Here is a 26,724-nt window from a genome sequence, read left to right on the forward strand (position 1 = left end):
ATTTCCAGTACGATTACCACGTGTATATTGCTAACGAGGGAAATCATACAGTTGGGATTTGATTATTTCATCATACCATTTCATCAATTTATAAAAACTCTATCTCTTTCAACAATTTTTGTAATTTATCGCGAATTTTTTATAATAACTAAATTCGCAAAAAAGAAGATATGTATGTGGGTTGGTTATATTGATTGTAATTATAAAGATGTATAAAATATTCATTTGCATGAAAATAATATTTATAGAATCTAGACTAACCAATGCTATTCGTCAATATTTACGATATGTACTAATGATACAATTTATTGAATATCTAATTTCTATCATTTTCGTAGCTTGCGGCAATAACTTTCGTCTAATATCTATGTTATGTAACAGCCGTTGCTGCAGAGATATTTGCAAAATATTAATCAATAGTAGTAGCAAGTCGTAAATTTCACATTAATGATTTTCAGAGCACATTTCATTAAAGTATTCCATTCCATTGCTAATATAATATTACAATTGTAATAGCGTAATAAAATTTATAATGCTGTTTATCAAAATAGTCAACTGCACTAAAACTACATTAATGAAATGGTGACACATAATATACTCTGGAATTGTTTCTGTAAATTGGAATTTCATACAGTAGTTCCTAGTTAGATAATAGAGCCATACGAACGTGTAATTTGCTTTAATATCTTTAAATTTTGAAACAAATTATCTATTAATAATAAATTTCTAAATTAAAATTTTTTAATTATCTTTAAATAAACAATATAATTTAATACTCTGAGTCACGTGCACAAAGTTTCAGAATTTCAGAAGCTTCTATCAACTTACAATAAAAATATAATATATACATTTGAAAAATTATACAAAAAATTCTTTCGCAGCTTATAATATACATGATTGTTATGATAATTTTATCCAATTTCTTTGTATTACCTGATGGATTATAGGAATAAAATAAGATGGCTTTTATTTATTGATATATGTTTCGAAAAATATTAATAAATATTATAAAATATTTTCTTATACTTAAAATGTACCGCTATTTTCAGTGAAAATTTATGGCAAATGAAAATATAAGTACATAAAAGAGACATTTACTGTCTACAAAAACAGATATTTCTAACAGTAAAAGCATAGTTAACTGAATTGGGGACCTTATTCTTTGATTTAAAATATAATGACGTTTATTTTTGCTTAGCTTGTTGTGTATATTAACAAAAAATATATATTCAACAGCCAACTACATAATGTATATGCTTGAGTATGTGCAATATCTTTGTTAAAATTATTTTTCATTAAGTCTCGTAATACTATAGATCGTCGTGAGCAATCTAAATGTCTGACTATAATGTGATTTTACTACTGTACGTTTTTAGATTATTTGATTTAGCGCATCTTATATAAAAAATAACTTATTAATTAATAAAATATTAGCTAATTAAATAAATAATTGTATTCATAATACGATAATACTATAGATCGTCGTGAACAAGCTAAATGTCTGACCAAAATGTGATTTTACTACTGTACGTTTTTAGATTATTTGATTTAGCGCGCATCTTATATAAAAATTAACTTATTAATTAATAAAATATTAGTTAATTAAATAAATAATTGTATTCATAATACGATAATACCATGATCGTCGTGAGCAAGCTAAATGTCTGACCAAAATGTGATTTTACTACTGTACGTTTTTAGATTATTTGATTTAGCGCGCATCTTATATAAAAAATAACTTATTAATTAATAAAATATTAGCTAATTAAATAAATAATTGTATTCATAATACGATAATACTATAGATCGTCGTGAACAAGCTAAATGTCTGACCAAAATGTGATTTTACTACTGTACGTTTTTAGATTGTTTGATTTAGCGCGCATCTTATATAAAAATTAACTTATTAATTAATAAAATATTAGTTAATTAAATAAATAATTGTATTCATAATACGATAATACCATGATCGTCGTGAGCAAGCTAAATGTCTGACCAAAATGTGATTTTACTACTGTACGTTTTTAGATTATTTGATTTAGCGCGCATCTTATATAAAAAATAACTTATTAATTAATAAAATATTAGCTAATTTTAAATAAATAATTATATTCATAATACGATAATATTATAGATCGTCGTGAGCAAGCTAAATGTCTGACTAATGTGATTTTATTACTGTACGTTTTTAGATTGTTTGATTTAGCGCATCTTATATAAAAAATAACTTATTAATTAATAAAATATTAGCTAATTAAATAAATAATTGTATTCATAATACGATAATACTATAGATCGTCGTGAGCAAGCTAAATGTCTGACCAAAATGTGATTTTACTACTGTACGTTTTTAGATTATTTGATTTAGCGCGCATCTTATATAAAAAATAACTTATTAATTAATAAAATATTAGCTAATTTTAAATAAATAATTATATTCATAATACGATAATACTATAGATCGTCGTGAGAAAGCTAAATGTCTGACTATAATGTGATTTTATTACTGTACGTTTTTAGATTGTTTGATTTAGCGCGCATCTTATATAAAAATTAACTTATTAATTAATAAAATATTAGTTAATTAAATAAATAATTGTATTCATAATACGATAATACCATGATCGTCGTGAGCAAGCTAAATGTCTGACCAAAATGTGATTTTACTACTGTACGTTTTTAGATTATTTGATTTAGCGCGCATCTTATATAAATAATAACTTATTAATTAATAAAATATTAGTTAATTTTAAATAAATAATTATATTCATAATACGATAATATTATAGATCGTCGTGAGCAAGCTAAATGTCTGACTAATGTGATTTTATTACTGTACGTTTTTAGATTGTTTGATTTAGCGCATCTTATATAAAAAATAACTTATTAATTAATAAAATATTAGCTAATTAAATAAATAATTGTATTCATAATACGATAATACTATAGATCGTCGTGAGCAAGCTAAATGTCTGACCAAAATGTGATTTTACTACTGTACGTTTTTAGATTATTTGATTTAACGCGCATCTTATATAAAAAATAACTTATTAATTAATAAAATATTAGCTAATTAAATAAATAATTGTATTCATAATACGATAATACTATAGATCGTCGTAAACAAGCTAAATGTCTGACCAAAATGTGATTTTACTACTGTACGTTTTTAGATTATTTGATTTAGCGCGCATCTTATATAAAAATTAACTTATTAATTAATAAAATATTAGTTAATTAAATAAATAATTGTATTCATAATACGATAATACCATGATCGTCGTGAGCAAGCTAAATGTCTGACCAAAATGTGATTTTACTACTGTACGTTTTTAGATTATTTGATTTAGCGCGCATCTTATATAAAAAATAACTTATTAATTAATAAAATATTAGCTAATTTTAAATAAATAATTATATTCATAATACGATAATACTATAGATCGTCGTGAGCAAGCTAAATGTCTGACTAATGTGATTTTATTACTGTACGTTTTTAGATTGTTTGATTTAGCGCGCATCTTATATAAAAATTAACTTATTAATTAATAAAATATTAGTTAATTAAATAAATAATTGTATTCATAATACGATAATACTATGATCGTCGTGAGCAAGCTAAATGTTTGACCAAAATGTGATTTTACTACTGTACGTTTTTAGATTATTTGATTTAGCGCGCATCTTATATAAAAAATAACTTATTAATTAATAAAATATTAGCTAATTTTAAATAAATAATTATATTCATAATACGATAATATTATAGATCGTCGTGAGCAAGCTAAATGTCTGACTATAATGTGATTTTATTACTGTACGTTTTTAGATTGTTTGATTTAGCGCATCTTATATAAAAAATAACTTATTAATTAATAAAATATTAGCTAATTAAATAAATAATTGTATTCATAATACGATAATACTATAGATCGTCGTGAGCAAGCTAAATGTCTGACCAAAATGTGATTTTACTACTGTACGTTTTTAGATTATTTGATTTAACGCGCATCTTATATAAAAAATAACTTATTAATTAATAAAATATTAGCTAATTAAATAAATAATTGTATTCATAATACGATAATACTAAAGATCGTCGTGAGCAAGCTAAATGTCTGACCAAAATGTGATTTTACTACTGTACGTTTTTAGATTATTTGATTTAGCGCGCATCTTATATAAAAAATAACTTTAATTAATAAAATTAATTAATAAAATTTTAGTTAATTAAATAAATAATTGTATTCATAATACGATAATACCATGATCTGACATATATGTATATAAATTATCCACATAAAAACGAGTATTTAGATTGATTTACATATATGTACACGCTATATAATTCATTATATTTCTAATTCAAAACTTATTAAAGAATCCGTAGATAAAATAGCTCTGTCGGATCAGGAATAGCAGGAATATCTGTGCAAAAATACTCTAAAGGGTCTAAATTTATTATATTCACTTCGCCCTTGCTTCATTTTTATTCATCGTTATCTTTTCGATCATTTGAATTTTTGTCGCGCAAAAGAGAATGAAAGCATGAGAGTGAATGAGTAATCATCGGCTGACAGAATAAAATGACGCCAATCTCGGTATCTTAAATTCGAATAGCTTTTTGCGTGTCAATCCCTTTCTAATTCAATGCCATCTAAAAAGAGATAAAGGATAATGTCTCTCGTAAAGAAAAGAAAAGAAGAAAGCTTTTCACGCCAGGTCAAGGCTCGCAATCGTTCGTCTCGTTCGCAGCTGTAGATCGCGAGTGTAAGCTTTCATTATCTTTCAAGTCGGTGACTCTATGTCATGTCACGCGAGTGTGCGAGCGAGCTCCATATATATATTTGTGTGTCCTAGCCATCACGGTCTCGCCATGTTATCCGAGGAGGACATCTCGAGTTTCAGGGGAGAACAAACGGCACGTCGTGTACACATCTACTGACGAACCTATAGAGATTGCGAGGACGTTCTCGAGACTTAATGAATGGGTCGGTATGTGTATCTGTGTGTGTGTGTGTGTGTGTGTGTGTGTGTGTGTGTGTGTGTGTGTGTGTGTGTGTGTGTGTGTGTGTGTGTGTGTGTGTGTGTGTGTGTGTGTGTGTGTGTGTGTGTGTGTGTGTGTGTGTGAGAAAGGGAAAGAACAGCGCCTAGAAGGTAGAAGGGGAAAGAAAAGGGGTACGATGATATCGCGAGAGAAAGAAGTTGATGGCCGGTTGGAAGGTTAAGGGTAGATAGCCGCTCAATTTCTTTTTTCTACTGTCGCGTGTTCCAAAATAAAATCGACGCTGACGTGAGCGTAAAACGATTCGCTTCAATTATTTTTAATGCGCCCCCTTCTACCCCCTGTAATACTGCTATCCCTTGCATATTTTACGCCGTCGCGCGATCACACGGAATATTATTCATCGCGCCGATTCTCGCGTTCGTGAAAATTTAAAAAAACGGATACATACATTTATATAAATAAATCATGCATAAAAAATGAGCTGTTGCAGATGGAGAAACAGTTTTACATCCGGTCGATATTGATCCCCTTAAAAATGAATACTCGTGACAAGATTTAACACCGAGTGAGAGAAAAACGTCGATGTCCGACGACGCGGAGGATGAAAAGTGCAGTCTCTCTCTCGACGAGTTTCGAATTATTCTCTCATCGAGGAATATTTCGGTCTCCGTTCATTTCCCGGTACAAAAGCTGCGAGCCTTGCGTCGGATTAGCTCCGACGCCCTTGCGCCTTCTCCTGCGGCGTTGCGCTGCAATTTGTTTCACGGAGGGATGAGAAGGGGGGAGATCGGGGTTTTAATCTGCATCGGATTATACCCTCAAAGAGCGATGCATTTCATTATGCCGAAGCCATGCGGGAAAGTGGGCCGGTGTGTTTGTAGACGGTGCCGGCCAGCGAAACCGTAGTGGAAATGAAGAACAGACTCCGTCGCGGTAAATCCTTTTCCGTTATCACTTTAGACACCTGTCTATTTAGCGCGGAGAATGAAAAAGCACTGTTGATATATTCGTGCTTATATATAACACCGTGTTGCTATTAATATATTTAAAGAAACGCTTGCTCGAGAATCGAGAATGCTTTTTGTTATTTTAACGTTTGTGTCGGGATTTAAATAGCCAAAGAGAGCTAAATAGTTTGATGTAAAATTTTGCGTAACGACCATTCGTCGATCTCTCCATTGTACTCGAATTTCGCGTAAACTAACATTTGTGAAATTCTCTCTCTCGATTGGTAATTCGAAATGAAATTTAATATGTTGATTACGGAAAATAGTATTACAACAAAATTTAATGCTATGCACAAAAGGCATCATGGTAGGAATTTATTGTTTCGCATGGCGGATATATACAGATTTTTGACGGCTCGTATATCGTATAGTACTTCCGTGTAGACGCAGGTGTTACGTTGGAAAATGATAACAAAGTGCCGACTTTGAACGAAGCTTTTGATGCATCGTGCAGCAATTGCAAGCAGTGCATGGAGTCATGGTTTATGATGCAGTAAATTCAATGGTGTCGCATGCAAAACTCGCCTGAGAAATCATTCGATCAATTTTGCGCTAAAAATGCATTTAATAAAATATAGTTTTTTATTCCTGTTCATTACGTTGTACGATTGATTTTAATATAAGACGAGATTTATGTGGACTGATATAAAAATAGGATAAATATATAAATTTACGATTGAGATGAGAAGAGAGATGTTGCATAACGCGCAGATTTCTATTTTACGAAATTTTAACACAATAAATTTAAATTGCGTCTGCCGAGAAATCAAGCTGCAGTAAGAAAGCATAGCTATTTTTTAATGTTCCGCCGTTTCCGCGGCGCTCCAGTCTTATATTCAAATATATGCAAAAGTAATGCCCCGTTGGCCAACAACCAAGTCGGAAACGTGCAGTGTTAAGGCGGGTGAAGACATGCTTAACGCGCGAATAATCATCTGCATATGTTTCTTTTGTATATAAGTTTTTAAAAGTCATTTAACTATATTGCACAAAATTTATGAGAAAAAAGCTTTTTTAGTAAAAGATTACCGCTCGTAATACGTTTTTACATATGCATGCGCGCGTAATCCTGCGCTCATTAACTTATGATTCGTTGAGCATTTGTTGCAAACGTCGATTCGTAATTGCATTTTACGTTTTAAACGTCATAATTTTAAATATTATATTTATTCCAATAAATAATATAATATATCGTATATCAATCGTATATCACTGCTTTGTTTATTCACGAAAACATTACCCGTCAGAACAGTCGTGTAAAATCGATATAGAAACAATGAAACTATCGAATATTTCTCATTCGTCTTTGAAGATCAGTTCGTTGGATCTTGAATAATATGGCTCGCGATGTACTAAGCGATCGCTATTGATATCTCCCGATTGAAAAGAGCTGGCGAACTTCGCTCAGCAATTTAAGATAATGTTTTCACTAGCACCACCGGAGGTTATTTTACTATGTGGTACCTCAAGTCCATCGTTCCTCTCCCCGTTTTACAAAATATCTCTGTCGAATACCTCATGAGATTACAAAAACAACTGCGCGGTCGCGCGCGGTTCCGTTTTCAGAAAAAGCACGAGAAAGAAAATAGCCGACGGTGTCCGGAAAAGTCGGAAGTGCAAGGGACAATCGGTCGGCGCAAACGCCATTTTCAGGTGACGATATTTACGATTCAATAAAGTTTTCTCTCCCCCGCAGCGCGGCTGCGATCCCGGGATCTTCTTTCCCGCGGGATATGTTTCTGATTGGCAGAAGTTACCACGGGTTATAAGTTGATTAAGGGCCACGGCGGGGAAACGATGCCGAAGACTGTTTGCACAGATAATCTCGAACTTGGTTTCGTCGCGGTAAAGTTCTGCCCTGCTCTCGATAAAATGCGAACAAATCGCGGTTATTTTTCTAATTGAAGGACTGATACCGGGATATACAAAGAATAACAAGAAGTACATTGTTTCGTATTATATATCGCGATACTCAAACAAGTTATGCATCTGCTCTTCGAAATAATTGAAGAGATTGAAAGTATAAATTCTAAGAAAGTTTTTGTGATTCATAATTTTAATTGAAAAATTATTAATTGGGGTTTAAACGAGACCCCCCTCGTACAAAAGATCAAATAGATAATTGATGTCGTTGAATAAATAAAAACATTATATAATATAAATAAAATAATCATTAAATATATTTAAAAATTGTAAGTACTTATTACAATCTTTATAAAATTTTTTCACATTTAAATATTCTTTTCTAAGCTAATTTTATAACATATTATTTGGAAATCAATTTTCAACTCGTTCTATAATGCGTTTCGTTTTAAACATAGTTAGTCTCAAACCTTTGTTATTTTATCTTAAGTAGTTATAAATGTAAAAGTGCAAGTAAATATGCTTAAAAAAGATTCAGATAAATTAAAAATTAAAATATACTAAAATGTACGCGCGCGAGTGAAATTGTAAAGACTAAACATATTAATTCTCTTATAGAAAAGTATCCAACAAATTCGTTAGAAATAAAATCATGTCAGAATAAAAAACACAATTTACCGAACAGAAAATCTCAGAAAAGTCGTAATTTGTCATTGCCAGACTCGGTAACGCGGTTACATGCGTCGGGCGACGTATAAAATCACAATAAATCTCAAATAATAAATCCCGCCCATATTATCAAGTAATACATTCCGATTCCATTCATAAAGCTATTCCGATAGATTAGTGAACGTGTGAATCTCGTATAGGCGATGCAAATAGAGCGGATAATTGCAAAAGAAGAGACAGGAGTGACCGAAATAAAACGCGAAAGAGATTCACAGTCGCGAAAATAAAGCATTTCGGGGATGAGATCTAACAATAAATGATTGATTCTGCGAATTAATAAAATTTCTTTTATTTAGGCTTTTAATTTAGCGTATGTATCAACCAGTGATTTTATCACTATTTAATCACGCTAAAAAATATATAGATCATTCCTATATTTATTTTTTCTTTAGAATGATACCATTTCATGTATCGTGAAGGACTAAACAAGCCCAATCTCATCGCCTGCATACATGCGCACGACGCATGTAAGATAAACGGGGTCGCACGTGAACCAACGCCGTTTACGATACCGGGTTATGAGGTATTAAAGGACGACGATCGCATATTGATATCGCATAAGGACGCGCGTCGGTTATGCAAAATTTATACGCATCCGCAACAGTGCATAGATTAGTTTTAAGGATATCAGGCTGTACGAATTGTGTATGTAAATGTCAAATAATGTACTGATATATTATTATATTATAAGATGCAAGTGCGTTATATATAATCACATATTGTAAATTAAAAATTCTTAAGCAATTTTTGCACGCTTGGTATTACTAGAATCGTGGAAAATTTATTGTACGCGAAATACACAAATATATTTCATAATATTCAAAATTATAAATTGGAATTAAACCGTCTCTTCTCAATATTTCTATACATCATTAAAAAGGCGTAATTAATTAATTTTTATATTATTAAAGATATCTTAACATATATATGTGTTAAATATGTTTTCATGATGTCCTTTAAGTAAAACAGGAAATTGATAAGTCGTTTATCCATTTAAATTTATCTAAAATTCTAATTTAAAATGCGCCTATCAGCAGGAAAAGCTATTACCATTTTATTACACATCCGTAAATAAGATAAATAATATTTTATTGATAATGTGTCCTTTAACGTTTAATGTATATTTAATCGCACATTTTATATTGTAAATATGTATCATTTATATTAATGTATCCCGATAATTATCAATAATTAATTAGCACTTAATATATGTACATTTAATTTATACATTTATACACATGATAAAACAAAATTACAACAATTTTGAATATCAACACGTATTGTTTCATAATAATATTATTATAAAATATTTCATAATAATATTATTTTAAAATAATATTATTATTTGTTAGGATAAATTAATATAAATGAAATACGCCTAGAAAAATTTAATAAATTATTCAGAAAATTTAAAATCAGAAGATAAAAGTTCTTAGAAAAGATAGAAGAGAAAGAGAGAGAAAGAATTACCTGTGGTATGTTATACTAAAATTCGATTGTTTTTTAATCCTTAATTTTATCCACAAAATTATATTGTCAAAAATAAAAATATTAAAAAACACTACAGCTCACAATTTGTTTCATTAAAAGTTGATTCCGCAGCAACTTTTAAATGAAAAACTAGATGAAATTTGTCACATGGATACTACAATTTACAAACGTATATTTATAAAAATTTGTTAACAATTGTATCCTCAATAACAAAATAGATTAAAGCATCATTATCAATTAACAAAAATATTTTAAAGTTATACGATATTAATTAAAAAGATTTTCGACGAGCAAAGAATAAATCCTCTGTAGAAGAGAGATCTCAACTAAAGCTAGAAGTTTTTCCTGGAAGTGAACTACTTTTTCCGATGCAAGTAAACTTGTACTGGCAACGCCCTGGTCGTAAGAAACCGTTGTTTCCGCGACAAGATATCTTCCACGCTCTCAGAAACGTTCCCTGCAAATTCGACGAGTTTCTCGACAAGACGTTAGCCGTAAGAAGCTAGCAGACCGACTCGGTTGTTCCTGGGCAATTCGTTACTACCCTTCTCTCACTGCCCCCGTCGGCACTGTTCCATCGTTACTCGCACTTACGTATATATGCGATACTAATTTTCCAGGTTCCATGGAGAAAGAAACTCGTGGTTGATTTTCTTCAGAATCGTATTTTCCCCCGGTTTTTTATCGTACCATTATACCGTCGAGTGCAAGGATAATATCATTATAACTTTACGAGGAAATTTACGATTCGCTATCAAGCAACCATTTCGAATGAATCGATTAAAGTAAATATATTGGACAAACAAATCTTTGTAATTTAAACGTATAATAATGACGTTAGAGTGAATGGTGGAAATTTATATAAATTGGGGTTAAAAATAGAATTTATAGAAAATATTGTATTTCAAATTATCGAATTTATCCAGGCGAACAACTTTCTCCCCATGGAAATTAATTCGATATTTGATTAATGCAAAATATTCGAGGATGACTAGCTCGGCACATTTCCTCATTAATAATTAATAGTTAAATCCGTAATGTTATATTCTAGAAGACTTAAAAAAACAAAAACAAAAAAACAGAAAACATTTTTTTAACTAACAGTAACTTTTTATATAATGTAAAGTCAAAGATAAAATGGCAAAAATATTTTTAAAATATAGCATTGGATGCGTCACATTCAGCACGGATTTCTGTTCGATCAAAGTCGGTGGCAAATTTCGGATTTCTACGGACGATCAAGCACAGACCACGCTTCCGCTTTGCATTTAGCCGTATCAGCTAATGAGATCCCGCGACATCATCCCAGGAGATTATGGGTAATGCATCGCCAGAGGCTATACGCCTGTGCAGGCGTGTCTCGCTCGACAAAAGTTACTCGACAACATTTTTGCTGGTATCGCGTGGTTATTAATATTTCGTTCGGTACTCCTGGCGGCTTTTGCACGGATTATCCGATTATTCAAATTCCCTTATCCCGCGGACGCGACTTGATAAAACCCCCTTACTTCAGAGGCGACGGGTAAGACTTAATCATCCATGCTCTAATTCTGCACAGAGAATTCATTCAATTCGGCATAAGAACTAGATTGCCCAGAAAGCAAATAGACGACACGCATATTACTGCGCACATTTTCCCAGAACAAAGAGTTTACTTAATCCTCTTTAAAACGTGTCAATTTGCTTCTCGCGGAGAGATCAATTTGCTAACATTCCGAATAGCTTTTGCACAACGCTATAAAATGCTACAATTATTTCGTACTAAATTAAATTTCTCTAAATGTGCCCTCGTAAAACTGTGCAAATTCTCTGCACATCGTTTAAGAGCTGATAATAAATGGTATTCACATTTCGAGTGTGTGATAAAGGAAAAACAATAACGTGACGGAAATGATTCTTTTTCCGAACGGTCAGAGGAGTTTCCTACTACAATAAACATTGGCGGTAATGATAATAGCACAGCAATGTAGATACATATATTCTGTAAATTGAAAATCGATATCGAAATCCCGCACACTTTCAATGAGGCTTACGAGTTTCATGGGGTGGTAAAAGCAGATAGTCTTCGATTTAACAATTTTTATAAAAAGATCCATTTCAAGCAAGAAGGTGTGAGAAAAACGATTGAATAGCATAAAGCTAAAAGAGTGCTGCTATTGAATAAAGAAAAAAAAGTAGTGTCCGATTTTACGTTTTCAATACACTTGATTAATCTTTCACTACTTCAAAACAAATCAATCGTCGATTGGTATAATATGCATGTATAATGAATATTTTTGCGACAACAAAAAAAAAAAGTTCACTTTTTCAAATCTATCGTCAGGTAGAATAAATCAATTAACAGTAGATGAAAAATTCTGTTTCTTTTCTGTTGAAACAGGGTTTCAATTTCGCCGATATTTGTGCAAATATTTTTCCGAAAAGATTATCTAAAGTCCGAATGCGAATGTGCGAAATGCATACAACTGCAAAAGCAATGCTGAAACTCAATCGCTTAACGCACATATATTTCCTCTCTCCCTCTCACTCTGATTCGATAATACGACAATCGTGTCGATATAGGCATCACTTACCGGCATGTTGTTCAGCGTGAATGAGAGGTGAACCGGCGGCTTCGATGACGGCAGGCTGCAATTTGCCCTCAACGTGTCTCCCGGATCGTAGCGTTCGCGTTCCGATACGATAACGGGTCTCCCGCGGGGCAAAGCTGAAACATAATAATTTCGTAAAGTCTCTCTTATACTCATTGTCGACGAAACTAAAGTCTAGGGGGCGGGGGATGCGGGAAAGGAAGGGAGAAATGCCGTAATCGCGCCGTTTTCCTCGACGCTCACCACCGAAACTTATCCAATATTCAAGCGCCAATGAGGAGCCCGTTATGTCGCCGGCTTTATGCGCTCCCGCGGAGCACAATGGGGCTACGTGTATTGCGTAATCCCGACGCTACCCTCAAAAGGCAGTTACGGACGCGTAACCGTGGAAAAATATTAAGCGCAGGATACGCGGGATATTGATTTTGTCGGCAGTAGCGCGAATCGGGTAAACGCGGGGCGTTGTGATGCAAAGACAATAGCACCAAACTGAAACTGTGATTAAAAGCTTGTTTGTTCTGCTGTAAAATGAAGTGTCCGTGAATAGCGGCGATCATTGCCCCCGCGCAGAGAGCATAAACGGACCTGGGTGAAGTAATAAAGCAAACTTTGTATCGGAAATTCACTAATCGTCGCGATATTTCAAACGCAAAATAGAATATATGTATGTATGTCGAATATTCTAATTATATAATCGAATTTTCTAGAAAAATTCCAGACGTATAATAAATCAAATATCCGCAGTGGAACAGAAATTTGCAATAATTAATAAAACATTTATCTATATTATTATTGTTAAAATTACGTTCATTGTTTATTATATTTTTCTCTTTCGTGTTTCTAAATTTATATATATTGCGCGAAAATGTTATATTTAAACGCAATGTATACATATACATTTATAATTCAGCAATTTAATTTTCTTCTAATTCGAATATTTACAACAATATGCACGGCGTGTATAGCCAGATGTATGTATATTATATACATAATATTTGAATTTCGTTCGTTGCACAAATATACTTCTAGAGAAATTGGATGCGCTGGAAATGGATCGTCAATTTACAAAGCACTTCAATTTTATCACTAAGCTATCAGAATCTAGAACGGCCAGAGATATTAAATGTTCACCTCATCTTTTACTCAGAAAAATTGAAAGATGTACAAATTTTACATACTTGTACAAAAAATATTTTTACTCGCTTGTCATTATGTATACATATATTGCGTACAAATTATAAGAATTATATGTATGTAAACATATTGATTTCATTAGAAAATCGCGTTATTGGCGTTTATTTAAGTAAAATGTAGCAATTTAAAGTAAATAGTGAAAAGTATGAATATAACGATTGCCGCGAAAAATGTTCAAACTATATCAAATATTAGAGAAAAAAATTTGTTTATTTCGTCATATGTTAATTGATTCGTGATTCACGCATTCGGACTAGCCTATACTAAATTAAAATAATTAAAGTGCTATCAATTTAATGTTAATATTTAATAATACATTTCTTGTACAAATATGTGACATATTGTTATAAGCGAGCGATTTATGCAGAAAAATCGAATCTCTGCATTAATTTGATCTTCGATTAAGGATGGTTTCAATAATATCTAGCCGCAAAACAGATAAATTAATATGTGTTGTATTTGTTAAATGAGAAAATTAAACGTAAATTTGCAAACATCTCGTATATATATTTGTATATTTAAAATTATTTGAATATTGTGGGAACTAAATTTAACAAAATTATAATATTGCGAAAATATGAAAGACCAATTTACATTTACATATGTTAATCAAAATTATTTTAAGTTATATCTCCTAATCCAATTCATCAATTCTGTTGCACGATTTGCATCAATGTTAACGGTTCTTTGTCTGATTTTCTCATTCTAATAAAATAATACTATGAAAAATATAGAAAATGTTTTCAGATTTTTGATTGATTCATTTCTATGACGTGTTATAATCGTGTTTGCTTATTCTCACGTTCTTAACTACAAGCTTCGTATATGTATACTTCATATAGTGAAGCACTTGAAGCCAACTTGAGACGAGAACCGGAAGCTATTGCTAGTAAGTCAAGTGAAAGGAATAACTATCGAGTCTCTCCTAAGCTATGCTCGAGGCGACGATAAACCAGCGACTCGTGAAACGATAGAACGATTAATTGAATCCCAGTTATTTTGCTACGTTTCATCTATAAATTATCGAGCAAGGAAATTAATTACAAGAATTGATGAAAAAATGCATGCTATGTTTTTGATCCTTAGTATCCTTATTCCTCGATGCAAATATATATTAAAAAATGATTAATATTTATCAGACATTGTTGTATAAAGAAGAAAAAACTCTTAATAAAAATTTTAACTATTCGGAGGACATATGATTTGAGTAAAAGGCAATAGAAAGAAATTAAATATTATTTTAGACAATACTTAGATATTTTAATGTGAATGGACGAAAGAGAAAGAGAAAGTATAATTAAAATAACATAACATCGTGATATGTTTTCGTGCGCAGAATATTTTCAACTTTATATTTCCTTGTTATTAATGAAAGCTTTATTAACGTCTATTGTAATATTCATAATTGTGGTACTTCCACCTAAACTTTTTTAAAAAATAACAAAATGAAGAATGGAACAAAGAATAACACGAAAAACGCGTAACCATAAGGTACTGCAAGAAAATTACTCGATAAAACTTTTACTGTGACATAAAAAATATTCTGTCTATTTACGCCGAGTTTTTGTCCTATACTTCAATTAGTTATACATTTTGATATCGCTTTTATATCGATTTATTATTTTGATTGTATCAATTTTAACGCCACACCGTTATGATGTGGAAAAGTGGAAAATATAAACTGCGAGGGAAGGTAATATTCAGAAAAATTTTAGTACGATACAAGATACGATTTTCCCATAAGCATGTGAAAACTGTTTCCGTTTAGATTCGTTTACCTTACGAGAACATCCCGCGATATTATCGTAAAATATCAAATTCATATCCCGTCCGAGATGCGGATAGCATCGTCTTACTATAAAAGATTCTTCGTCTGGATTTAAGTGTTGCTAATAAAGAAGATGATCCGTAGATATTATGTCTCTGTCAAAATCATAACAAATCGCGTTGCGATCGATGAGATTATGCGAGAGAAATGAAACTCAATCACTATCATTATCACATCGAATATTCTCTGCAAGCATCTATCCATTTTGTACGAAATTCGTTAATCATGCAGGTAAAACCGAAAATATTGAAATCGCTTTACAAAGCAGTAATGTACCATAATTGTAGGGCGAAGAATAAAAGGAAACATGGTAGTAAGTTTTCTACATTGGATATCTGCTGAAAAATGAACGTGATACATTTACAGCAATTCGATGAAAAAGAGAAAACCTTTAAATATTTGACGGAGGAGCATCGGGAATAGACGGAAGTAAAAATAAAAGTTAAAGTACCACCGGAAGAAGAAATAAGAACACAAAAAGGCTAGCTTATGAAATGAAAGAAAGAAATTCCAACACAAAAGATATATACACAAAAATTAATAACAAATAAATGAAAATTAATAAATGCTAATAAACTTATACAAAATAATCCTATTTATTAGATTTATTTATTTTGTAATGTTGCTGTCTTCTTAAACGAAATTGCAAATATCTATTATTTGAAATTAAATTAATATTTAAAAAGGCTTTGATTTGTTATGAGTGCAAAACATTTTCAAAATATTTTATATATATTATAAAAATGCATTTGTCTATATTTGATGACTGGGATATTGGACGATATGACTGATCCTTGAATTTTGTAGATTAAAATGGCCAATGGTTGCCAGAAATTTCGACAACCATCGCACATCATTCGATCATCAATTTTGTTCTCCGTTTATCGGAAGTCAATTTCATAGTTGGTATGAGAGATACATATATACTATCACATATACATATACACATTTTTGATGATTGCCTTCCATATAGCCCGTAAATGAAAAGGAGACTGTGCCAATTAAATGTGACCCAGTTCTTCAATTAAAATAAACATAATATTATCCATATAACTATTAATTAGCGTACAAAATCCTACTATAATATCATAATAATATCTATACTAAATATCATAATATTAATAAACATCTGTTAAGAATAATAATCAATACTGTAATAAATAAATAAAAATCAAACATATACCTTGAATTAAATCGTATTAAAGATTTTGATGTACGTGATATTTAAAAAATTTCTATTTCCTATTTTCTAAAGAAAAATATTTTTTTCTTGTAATATTATGTATCATATACAATAACGTATAAATTGCTAATAAATATTCTATTCAACATTATAAAATCACAAAAAGAATTGTTATAAAATTTTTATACATGAGCAGCCAAACATTTTTTCCGGCAATAATATATATATTAATAATATAATGTGCTTCTATGCACGTGTGTGCAAATATAAATACATATATATGTGCGCGCGCGCGTTGTATTTTAGATTTTCAAATAGTTAAAAAAGAATCAAAATGTCGTGACAATTCGCAAGAATATAGAACTTAATGAGAACTCGGAGCGAATTTGTGGGAGATGATTCAGATTGTTACGCATTTGTCGGTACATTGAGAGAAACGTGCTTAAGCAAAATTACAAACGATTTCGATATAGTATTCGCTACTGTCGAGCGTTATACATATTAAGATCTGAATCTATTTTACATTCATGAGAACATTAGAACGCGAGTACGTAGGAATTTTGAAATTAACATATATGTGCAATCTTCTTGATAGGTAACTGCTCTTGTATAAATTAAAATTATGCAAGATTCTCCAAAATCTTTCCAATTTTACATATGTATGTTAAGTAGAATATTATACCTTATACAACGCACTTTGCATTATTGTAATACTATAATAAGAATTGTTTTACGCGTGAATAATTGGCAAATAATCCTATTATCTTTTTTATTGATAAAATCGATTCCAAATTGGTTAAAAAATTCAGATAAAATTCAGATAAAAGTTGGTTCGCTGCGTTTATATGTATATAGTATAATACATAGAGCACAGCGAAAGTGTCGAACTTATCATATGACAATAATTAAATTATGACAATACTTCTTTAAACATTAAGAATTTAAAGGCTTCTTCTATATTAAATATAAATTAAGTATTATATAGGCTATAGGAGCACGTACGCGGATTTCGGTGCGTTGATTTCAACGAAAATTAAGTTTTCGTTGGAATCAAATAATTGTGCACGGGGCACGAATATTGCTTGGTACACTGCCAAGACTTTTTACGGAATAATCTCTACTAGAGATTTTTAATTCCGATTATCCCCTCTGAATACTTCTTTATATTTGTCATGTGCATGTTCCAGTTTTTTTTTTTTCATATTTTTATATTTTTTTATGTTTTTTATGTTTACCTTTAATAATATGATCTTGATAAAATTTAAATCAATTTTCTTCTAAATTTCATATTTTCTTGTAATTTTAATTTTAGTCAACGTGTTAATGTTTAAATGTCTCGTAACACATTGAAGAATTAATTATCCAAATACAACGCGCAGAGAAGCTCTTAAAACTTATTGCTATCTCAAATATTTATCACTTTGAAATACTAATGAGAGATATAAGCATAGATAAACGTATCATAACATAGTAAACATAAGTAAGTAAATATCAACAATCATCATAACTTTCGCAGGGTACGTGTTATACGTTCTAGTTTATGAGGGTAATGTCAATTAAGCAATAATTATACGTTTAATAATGTATATATACCAAAATTAATTTAAGTAAAGCTAAATATAGAAGCGTTAAATGCAACGCATATGTGCAATGTAATTTTAGTTAATTCACATTAAAACTTTTATTTTTCTATAATAAAATTTTATGAAAATTTGTTATTTTTTTTTCTCCATTAAACTAGCCGATATATATTTTAAAGAAAGAATTTTAATATTATTTTCTGTATTTTTGTCTTTTTTATACTTAAAATAAACTAACAATAAGATATGTTACTTTCATAAGTTTAAAAGTACCAATAAAAAAATAAAATATAAATACATACAAATATGACATATTTATATGATAAATTAATTTCATCAATATTTATATCCTAAAAATATATCGCATAAATCATTTTATTTAAAGATACTAGAAATCGAAAAATAAAAAACAATTATTTTACATTTAAAGTATAAATAAAATCAGGAGGTATTTAACATTAAAATTTAAAGACATTTTATAAAAAATAAGTTTCACGAGTGCAAAGGTACTCTTCTGCTATTAATTTCAAATAGATTTCGCTTTAATGAAAATTTAATATACAGCTTAATTGCCAAGATATTAAGTTTTAAAAATTCAGAGGTAATATTTTTTTCTAGAAGATAGGTTGCTTTTTTTCTCAGCCTATTTCTCCCTCTCTTTCTCCCTCTTTGTTCCTTAAGTAAAACTTAGCTTAAGGATTAGTTATGGAGTGAAATAAATTTTGAAAAAGCTTTGTCCGGACGAAGTGCACGGAGTTCAGAATAACCTGTGCATCATATATCTAACTGTCACATAATGTAATTATAAAAAAAGATGTTGAGTTACTTTATACTGGACAGCGTTGTGCAATTTCAAAGGATCCGACGTTTCATTCCTAACGAGGTTCCCAGAGAATTTTCTTTCTGATGGAATGCTTTCTAGAAATACTATAGCTCGTCGGACATAAAATAATGAAGTGATGGAGTGTGCTGTATTATTCACGATGCTGTATATGCTTACAGTATAACGCTCTCGCGTATAGTTAGGTAATTCAGTAATACCGTTTCACGAGTTTACGCGCACGACTTTGCTATTAGACTATATATACAATTCTGTCAAGGGACAGTGCACGATACATTTGTACTAATTCAAATTTATATACAAGTCTATAAGCAAATAAACACGGTCGCGCGTTTCATTGAATAAGTTATGGAATATGAAAATTATTTTTAATTCTAATGTACATTGTGCGCAACTGGCATATTACAGAATATTTCGCTAGTAGAATGCATTGCTAGACTCAGCATTCTGTTTCTATTTTGTGCAAAAGATGCAACAGAGACGTGAATCGAGAAAGAATTTCTGATATTCAAGCATATTTTTCCCCTATTGAATCGTGCCATTGCACTTTAAGATGTTATAGACTGTTCATTGAATCCTCTCGACATAGAATTGTAAAAGAAACTCTTTTCCTTCCGAAACGAAGAGATGACAGTACATATTCCAAGAATAATTTTGAGGAAAGCAACAAGGAATTTTGTAATTTCGATATATGAATTCTTTTATCCAAATAACTTTCCGCTTTGAATTTCTAGCATGCTTAGGCGTGATAAAAAAATACATCAATTTCATTGCCCGATTTCACCGCGTAATATTCATAAAATAATAATGGCAAAATTGTACCGATAAAGCATAAGAAGCCTATATTTTGCATATTATTAGATAAATTTTAAGTATACTTTAAGTATAATTTAAGTATAATGCATATGTATATACATATATGTGAAATAATATATGTATGATATATATTATATTATTATTAAGCCTTTCAAACAAAATTCCTACACATAATAATAATTTGCAATTAAGATATCGCCTAGCCACATCGTGTATCGGAAAACTGTGTATAAAAAATACGTGATTTTTATTAGATTTAGTTTTAAAAAAATAAAACAATTATGTTCTGCATGTGGAAAAATAAAATTTATATTGAATCATCGCAAATCGCATCTTCATTCAACTCAGTTTAATGCGAAATTTTCTATTTTCCGTAAGGAAAAAAGAAGAATAGCATCGTAGAAAAGACACATCTGGCAGCGCCGATAATGCATTAGTAACTTATAGCCGGAAGATTTGAAGAGCTCAACGCGCGGATAGATTTACGGGCAAAATTACTTATATCTCGTGATCTCTCGTTTGTCTTTGAAGAAATTGCAAGTCCTCTACATCCAATAGCACAAATATCAAAGTAAAAATCTCTCGGATACTCGTAAATCTAATCGGCTGTATAGGAGGATTTCTCTCAAGCAAAAAATAAAAAAAAATTCAAAAATATAACGCGAAAATAAAAAGATTGATCGTCAAATCTTCAATAAGAAAATAAAACGTTTAAAAGCAAACATCGATCACGCTAAATTTGTCATATGCGAAAATATAATACTTAAAATATTTAAAGCAAACTTTTATCTCATGTATTGAATTTTACACATATAAGTACATGATATTTTATGAGAAAATATATCGCGCGTGTATAATAATATATATAATATAATATAATGTAATGTTCAATATTTATGGCAATATACAAATATTGTTATAAATACCTAACACGTTTTATGATTATATATCTCTACTCGATATAAATATACAATACTTGTGTAATATTTATGACAGACCATATGATAAACAACTTGATTAATATTCGTTATGGAATTCATCAGTTATGTGTATTAAATGAGTGATTTGCAATTCAGTTTATCGAGTTTGTGACGCGATTATCAACGGAATGCAAAACGACATACTTTTAATTACACGAGTTTAACTTTAAATTTCGCGCGATAAATTATATCCGCACTGATGATGCTGGGATGATAAACTAATTTCCTTAATGAACGTCGCAACTTCTAATTCTGCGCAACGTATATGAATCTCTGTAAATGGAATTTTGCCAACTATATAGTTTATCTTATCGTCCTCAATTCGAATTTTTAAAATATGCACGTGTATGTGATAGATTCGTTATTTCACAAATAAAATTGTAATATCCTTGACAAACACTTAGATACTTTAGACATATTATAATTGTACAGTGTCATGAGAACTATACGATGTATACGTATGCAAATTAGAATGAGATGCTGCTCAACTAAATATATATATATATACCAAACGAACATGCACGACAAGCTCATATCAATTCAGCGATGAAGAGGACGACATATATATGGATCAGATTCAATAGGCGGATCAAACGCGACAGAGTTAATAACGATGACGAGGGAACTTTCACCGCCAGCTGTGCGTTTTGCTGCGGCAATATGCATGACTCTTTAGGTGCTTCGACTTATGACTTTACATTGCGGAAATATATTACGGAGATGAAAAAATTCATCACACAAGTAATGTCGACACACAAAGTTGCATTTACAATTCTTTAAATTTCTAAACACTACGCTATCTTGTTGACTGTTTGATATATTTGGTGTATTTATATTTGTCATATTGTTCTTAATTTTTATTTTTATATAAGTAAATAAAACATAAAAATTAGCGATATAAGTAAAGACATACAAAGTAAAATCAGAAATCAACAACAGAAAATTACAAATAAAAGCGTTTGCAACAATGTTAATTTGTTAAAAATTTACTACTTTAAATAATGAGATGAAAAGTTCAAATTTAGAAGAAATTAAGGTTAGTGTAAAAATTTCAATTTTAATTGTCAGAGATAAACGATGAGTTGTTTAAAATTATAATAATTTCAATTATAATGTAATAAATTATAATCAACCGTTATCTTATAACTTTTTATTAAAAAATCTGTGTGTGCGTGTACGAAACTGGGCTAAGCTTATTTTTATACAATTGAATAAACGAAATATTTCTATAAAAGTCAATTGCTCTCATAAAAAGTTTTCATATAAAATACATAGTTTAAAGAAAATATATAAAATAATTTTCACCGGCTTTAATTACGCATCGCTTGTAACTTGATAAAATCATCATATATTCACATGAAAATTGAAATATTATATTAAAGTTTTTTACCTTACTTTGATATTAAAGTAAAAAAATATTATCGCTGATCCAGCGTTGCACAAGCACGGGGTCGAAATTATAAATTTAAAATGCCCTACAAAAGTTACAAAGAACCCACGGAATTATTGTAGCTTTTAATTTTGTTCATCGCAAAATCATATTGTGATTCTGACATTTTACAGCAAAAATCAATTTCACATTATTAAAATATAATTCCGCTTCGTTTCCAAATATACATTCACAAAGGCTCGGAAAGTACATCGCGAATGTAATTACAATTGAGTACCAGTTCTCGTACACATAAATTACCCTCTAAATTTAATTTAATTTAATAATAAAAAAAAAGGACTCTTCAAACCCTCTCAGGATACTGCTCGGTTAATTCGCTCATGCGTAAAACTGTAGCCCTGGGTAACGGAAAGATTGGCAGTCCGCCTCGCACATATGCGAAGTTTCGTGATACCGGATAATAACGTGGAGCATGTACTTACACACTACGGTGAGATTCTTCGAGACGGAGATCGTGGAGAAGGTCGGCGCGTCTGCCGTAACTTCGCAGTTGAATGGACCCGAGAGGCCGAAGTCGACTTTGCGGAGCGTTACCTGGCTCTTGTTCGAGTTGGCAAGCTGAAACACACGTTCGCATAAGATGTACAGGGCGAAATGGAAGTATATGCCTGCGTGTCGCGGCGGCCTGGGTTATTACGCCGCGGCAAAATCGTAATGTCATTTACATGCGGGTAACATAATTTTACGTAACTTTATTTGTTCAAAGATGCTACGCGTTGGCGAGATTAGATTAGATATTCACGGTTTCGCAATGCGTCGGAAATTACAAATCGTATTATTAAATATTTAACTTGACTACTTTATTAGCTTATAAAATATTTATGTATGTGCGTGTGTTGTGTGACAATTAATTGTTCTTAATTATTCAAAAAATACTTGGATTAATAGAGCGCAAAAAGAATATATAGCACGTCTTCCGCTTCACCAAATATTCCATAAACATCGTAGCTTTCGTCATATCGAGGAATGGCTGGTCCACTCGAGGGAATAGTCACCTTATCAGGAAATTATCCGGCACTCGACTAAAGTGGCCCGAGAAGCCGAGCTGGTAACGGAAGGAGAAATGAAGCAGCTCCGCATGCTGCGAGGGAAGCCGGTTAGAGAAGGGTTTAATCGGAACAGGCAAAACGAAGCATGCATAATTAGCGGGGCTTAAATAATGAAAGAGGAAGAAGCACAAGTGAGCGGGGACGCGCCCGACGGTTGGGGTGAGAAAAAAGGAAGGGTGGAACTGCAAGCCCTTTGACGAACGGGAAAGGAGCGCGAAAAGGGCAAGTGAGCTCTCTCTCTCTCTCTCTCTTTCTCCTTGTTGATTTATGTGCCCGTCTTCGTGCGCGCCTGGATTTTCCAGACTGACTTTTACAGAGGCGGAGAGACAAAAGGATATATGGGAGAGAAATAAATATGAAATCATAGAGCACTAGGTCGACGTTATCTAAGATATAATCTCCGGCTTGCTATTCTCCTACCGTCTTGTTATTCTACCCTTTGACTGACGATGACAGTGATACTCCCGTGCTAGATATTCAATACCTGCTGCGTACAAATCGATCATTCGCAGACTACTAATGTCCGCGTACGAGATATGTCGGACAAGCTATCAATCTGTCGCATCCATGAAAAATTAATGAACCGACAAACTGTTCAAGCAAGATATCGGATATATCGAATATATACAACAGAATATATCGGATAGATGCAAATAAATGCTCCTTCTTTTATCAGCAAAACTTTCATGTGTTCTTATACTTTTCTGCAAAGCTATAAATATTTCCTTTTCCAAAATATATCACATATTACTGTTAATTAATTTTGAATACAGTATCTTTGAAACGAAGTTATTTTTTTTTCGTTATATTATGTATAACATGTTTAACGTGATAGATTTTTGTTTTTTATATAGATTCTTATTTGTCCGATACTTGTTTGAATTCCTATCAGAATCGTAACAATGTCAATATGCTGGAAGCGTGATATTTACACTTCTCGAATGAGTATCGGTACTTGGTTTGCTCGCGAATTGCAAGTAGATATCGGGAACGAAGATCATCACGACTTCGAAACACGCTATTGTGGAATAATAGGTCAGTGTTCGTAATCGTACGCCGATCTTATCATCCGTTGACAAATCGGTCCGCTGCCATTAACACAATCATTTCAAACGGTTATTTATCTCGCCCGTTTTACGTGAATGTTTTGCAAAAATCGTCAAGTACAATTTGTAAATTTCATGAACGCGCAAGCGAGGTACGTTAAAATGTGCCGATATACGCAGTATCTGCACAGTATCATGATTTTATATTTCATCGTAAACGTGCTTTTAATGTATTGTATTATATAATACCTCGCGTTATATATATAACACCTGCCTGAGCGACGCTTTGTTAACTCGTGCAAATGCTTCGCGATTCTGACTCCGCAAACACCGAGTCGAATTGGTTAGCTCAATGTTTAGCACTTTCAACATACGCAGAGAATTTCCGCATAACGTATGCGGGGAATCGCAACAACAACCCGCCCTTCATCACATACATACGTAGAGCGGAATCTGTTATACGAGAAGTTTTCATTTTCCGACGGTATGATATAACGCAATGATTTATGTTCGTAATCAAATATTACGGTGCCAAACCAATCAAATACCTATTACTACAGTAAAGAACGATGCGATGTAAAATTTCTATTTTTCTTCATGCCCTACGTATCGTTCATGCTAATAAGTGTTCTCATTCCTAATAAAAGTCTATTAAATAAAATACACACCTGGTATCTCGCGACTGGAGAACACTCCAGTATTAAACTGCGCGGAAATATACAGGATTATGCATCAAATTCCTGTAAAATCGTATTTCCGATGTAGACCCGACCGGAATACACAATACGCGCGCCGAGGGTAAATCAAATATCACTCCGAAAAAAAAAAAAAAAAAAACCGACCAAAAGTAACAAGGTATTTTTGTTTTTTTTCGCCACCTCCTCCCCGGGGAGGAGAGAAGCACCACCCGTCGAATGTCCGTACGCGAACGTATTTTTCGAAATCGAGGCTTTTATACATCCCTCTCTCGCGGGGAGTAACGTCGCATTACTTCCCGTCCGTTCGTCACCGGAGAACGAGCCGCGCTCGGTGCGGGCCAGCCGTGTTTCGAAACGATAAACGCGCAAACGGGAACGCGCGGCGCGCGTTGTCACGGTTTGTCAGGTCGTTCATTCGGCTGTACCGAAAACACGACGAGACAGAGGGGCTTGTTTTTGACGCAACGCGCGCGCTCGCGCCAGGGTACCATCCCGAAAACCACCAATGTGCGTAACGCGTATACCTACGGAAGTATGTTCGGGCGATGATAAAAGCGCCGCAGCGTCGACTGTTTTTACGGCGATTACAGCGGTCAAGAGTGCTGTTAAACGAGACACGAGTCCGGCGCTGCGGTTTGCGTTACGGTGATACCGATAAAGCCACATATTTTTCGTTGTTTGCTCACCCCCATCGATTTTCGCGGCTCGGGCGAAAAAAAAGCGATAGCTGCTTCGCAGCCGTTGCGGCTTGCGTGTGTGTGTGTATGTGTGTGTAGAGGTGCCCCAATTACTAAATATCTTCGATAGTGGCGCATCGTGATCGACCGTTAAGCTTTCGGACGCATCCTTCTTTTTAACGATTTAACTTTTTTCTCGCACCATGTTTGCAATGCTTAAATGGATAGAATTATAGCTGTGTTACAACCGGAGAAAAGTAGTAAAAGGCAGAAAAAAATTCAAGATTTATCAGCGCAAACGCAAAGAGCGCGAGATTGATTTTAAATATATTGAAGTGCAATCACATTTTGCTAGAAAATTGTAATAAAAAATTTTTCTACTCTAATTATAATAGAATTAATCTCATTCGAGAAAAAAGAAATGTGCTTGGTTAAATTTTATCTGTCAATTATACAATTTGTCAATCACAAAATATGTATAAAGAGAGTATCATTAAAAAAAAAAAATTTATATATGCTAATAAAATACTTACAATACACTTCTCATAATAATGTTACTTTTCATAGTATAAGTTGTTCTCCATAGAGGTACTAGTTTCAAGCTTCTTTAATCCTCTTCAGTTAAAGCTTGGTTAGTAACTGAATAAAACTTTTTGACCTCGCATAATATGTATTACAATCTCCCCACTCCAG

The 26,724-nt window shown here is 32.0% G+C and overlaps 1 protein-coding gene across 1 annotated transcript in view; it reads right to left on the reverse strand.

Moving 5' to 3' along the window:
* Window positions 1-26,724, reverse strand: part of LOC145934516 (uncharacterized) — a 138,031-nt gene that overhangs the window by 35,138 nt on the left and 76,169 nt on the right. Inside the window, exons 3-4 of the mRNA XM_083035012.1 lie at window positions 22,984-23,119; window positions 12,672-12,805 (exon numbers count right to left, since the gene is read on the reverse strand). Coding sequence (XP_082891138.1) covers window positions 12,672-12,805; window positions 22,984-23,119 — 270 coding nt within the window. The remainder of the gene's footprint in view (window positions 1-12,671; window positions 12,806-22,983; window positions 23,120-26,724) is intronic.

The sequence above is a fragment of the Prenolepis imparis genome, unplaced genomic scaffold (genome assembly GCF_030444845.1).
Source record: "Prenolepis imparis isolate NDT839.2.m4 unplaced genomic scaffold, iyPreImpa1.0 SCAF_3, whole genome shotgun sequence".
Taxonomy (NCBI): domain Eukaryota; kingdom Metazoa; phylum Arthropoda; class Insecta; order Hymenoptera; family Formicidae; genus Prenolepis; species Prenolepis imparis.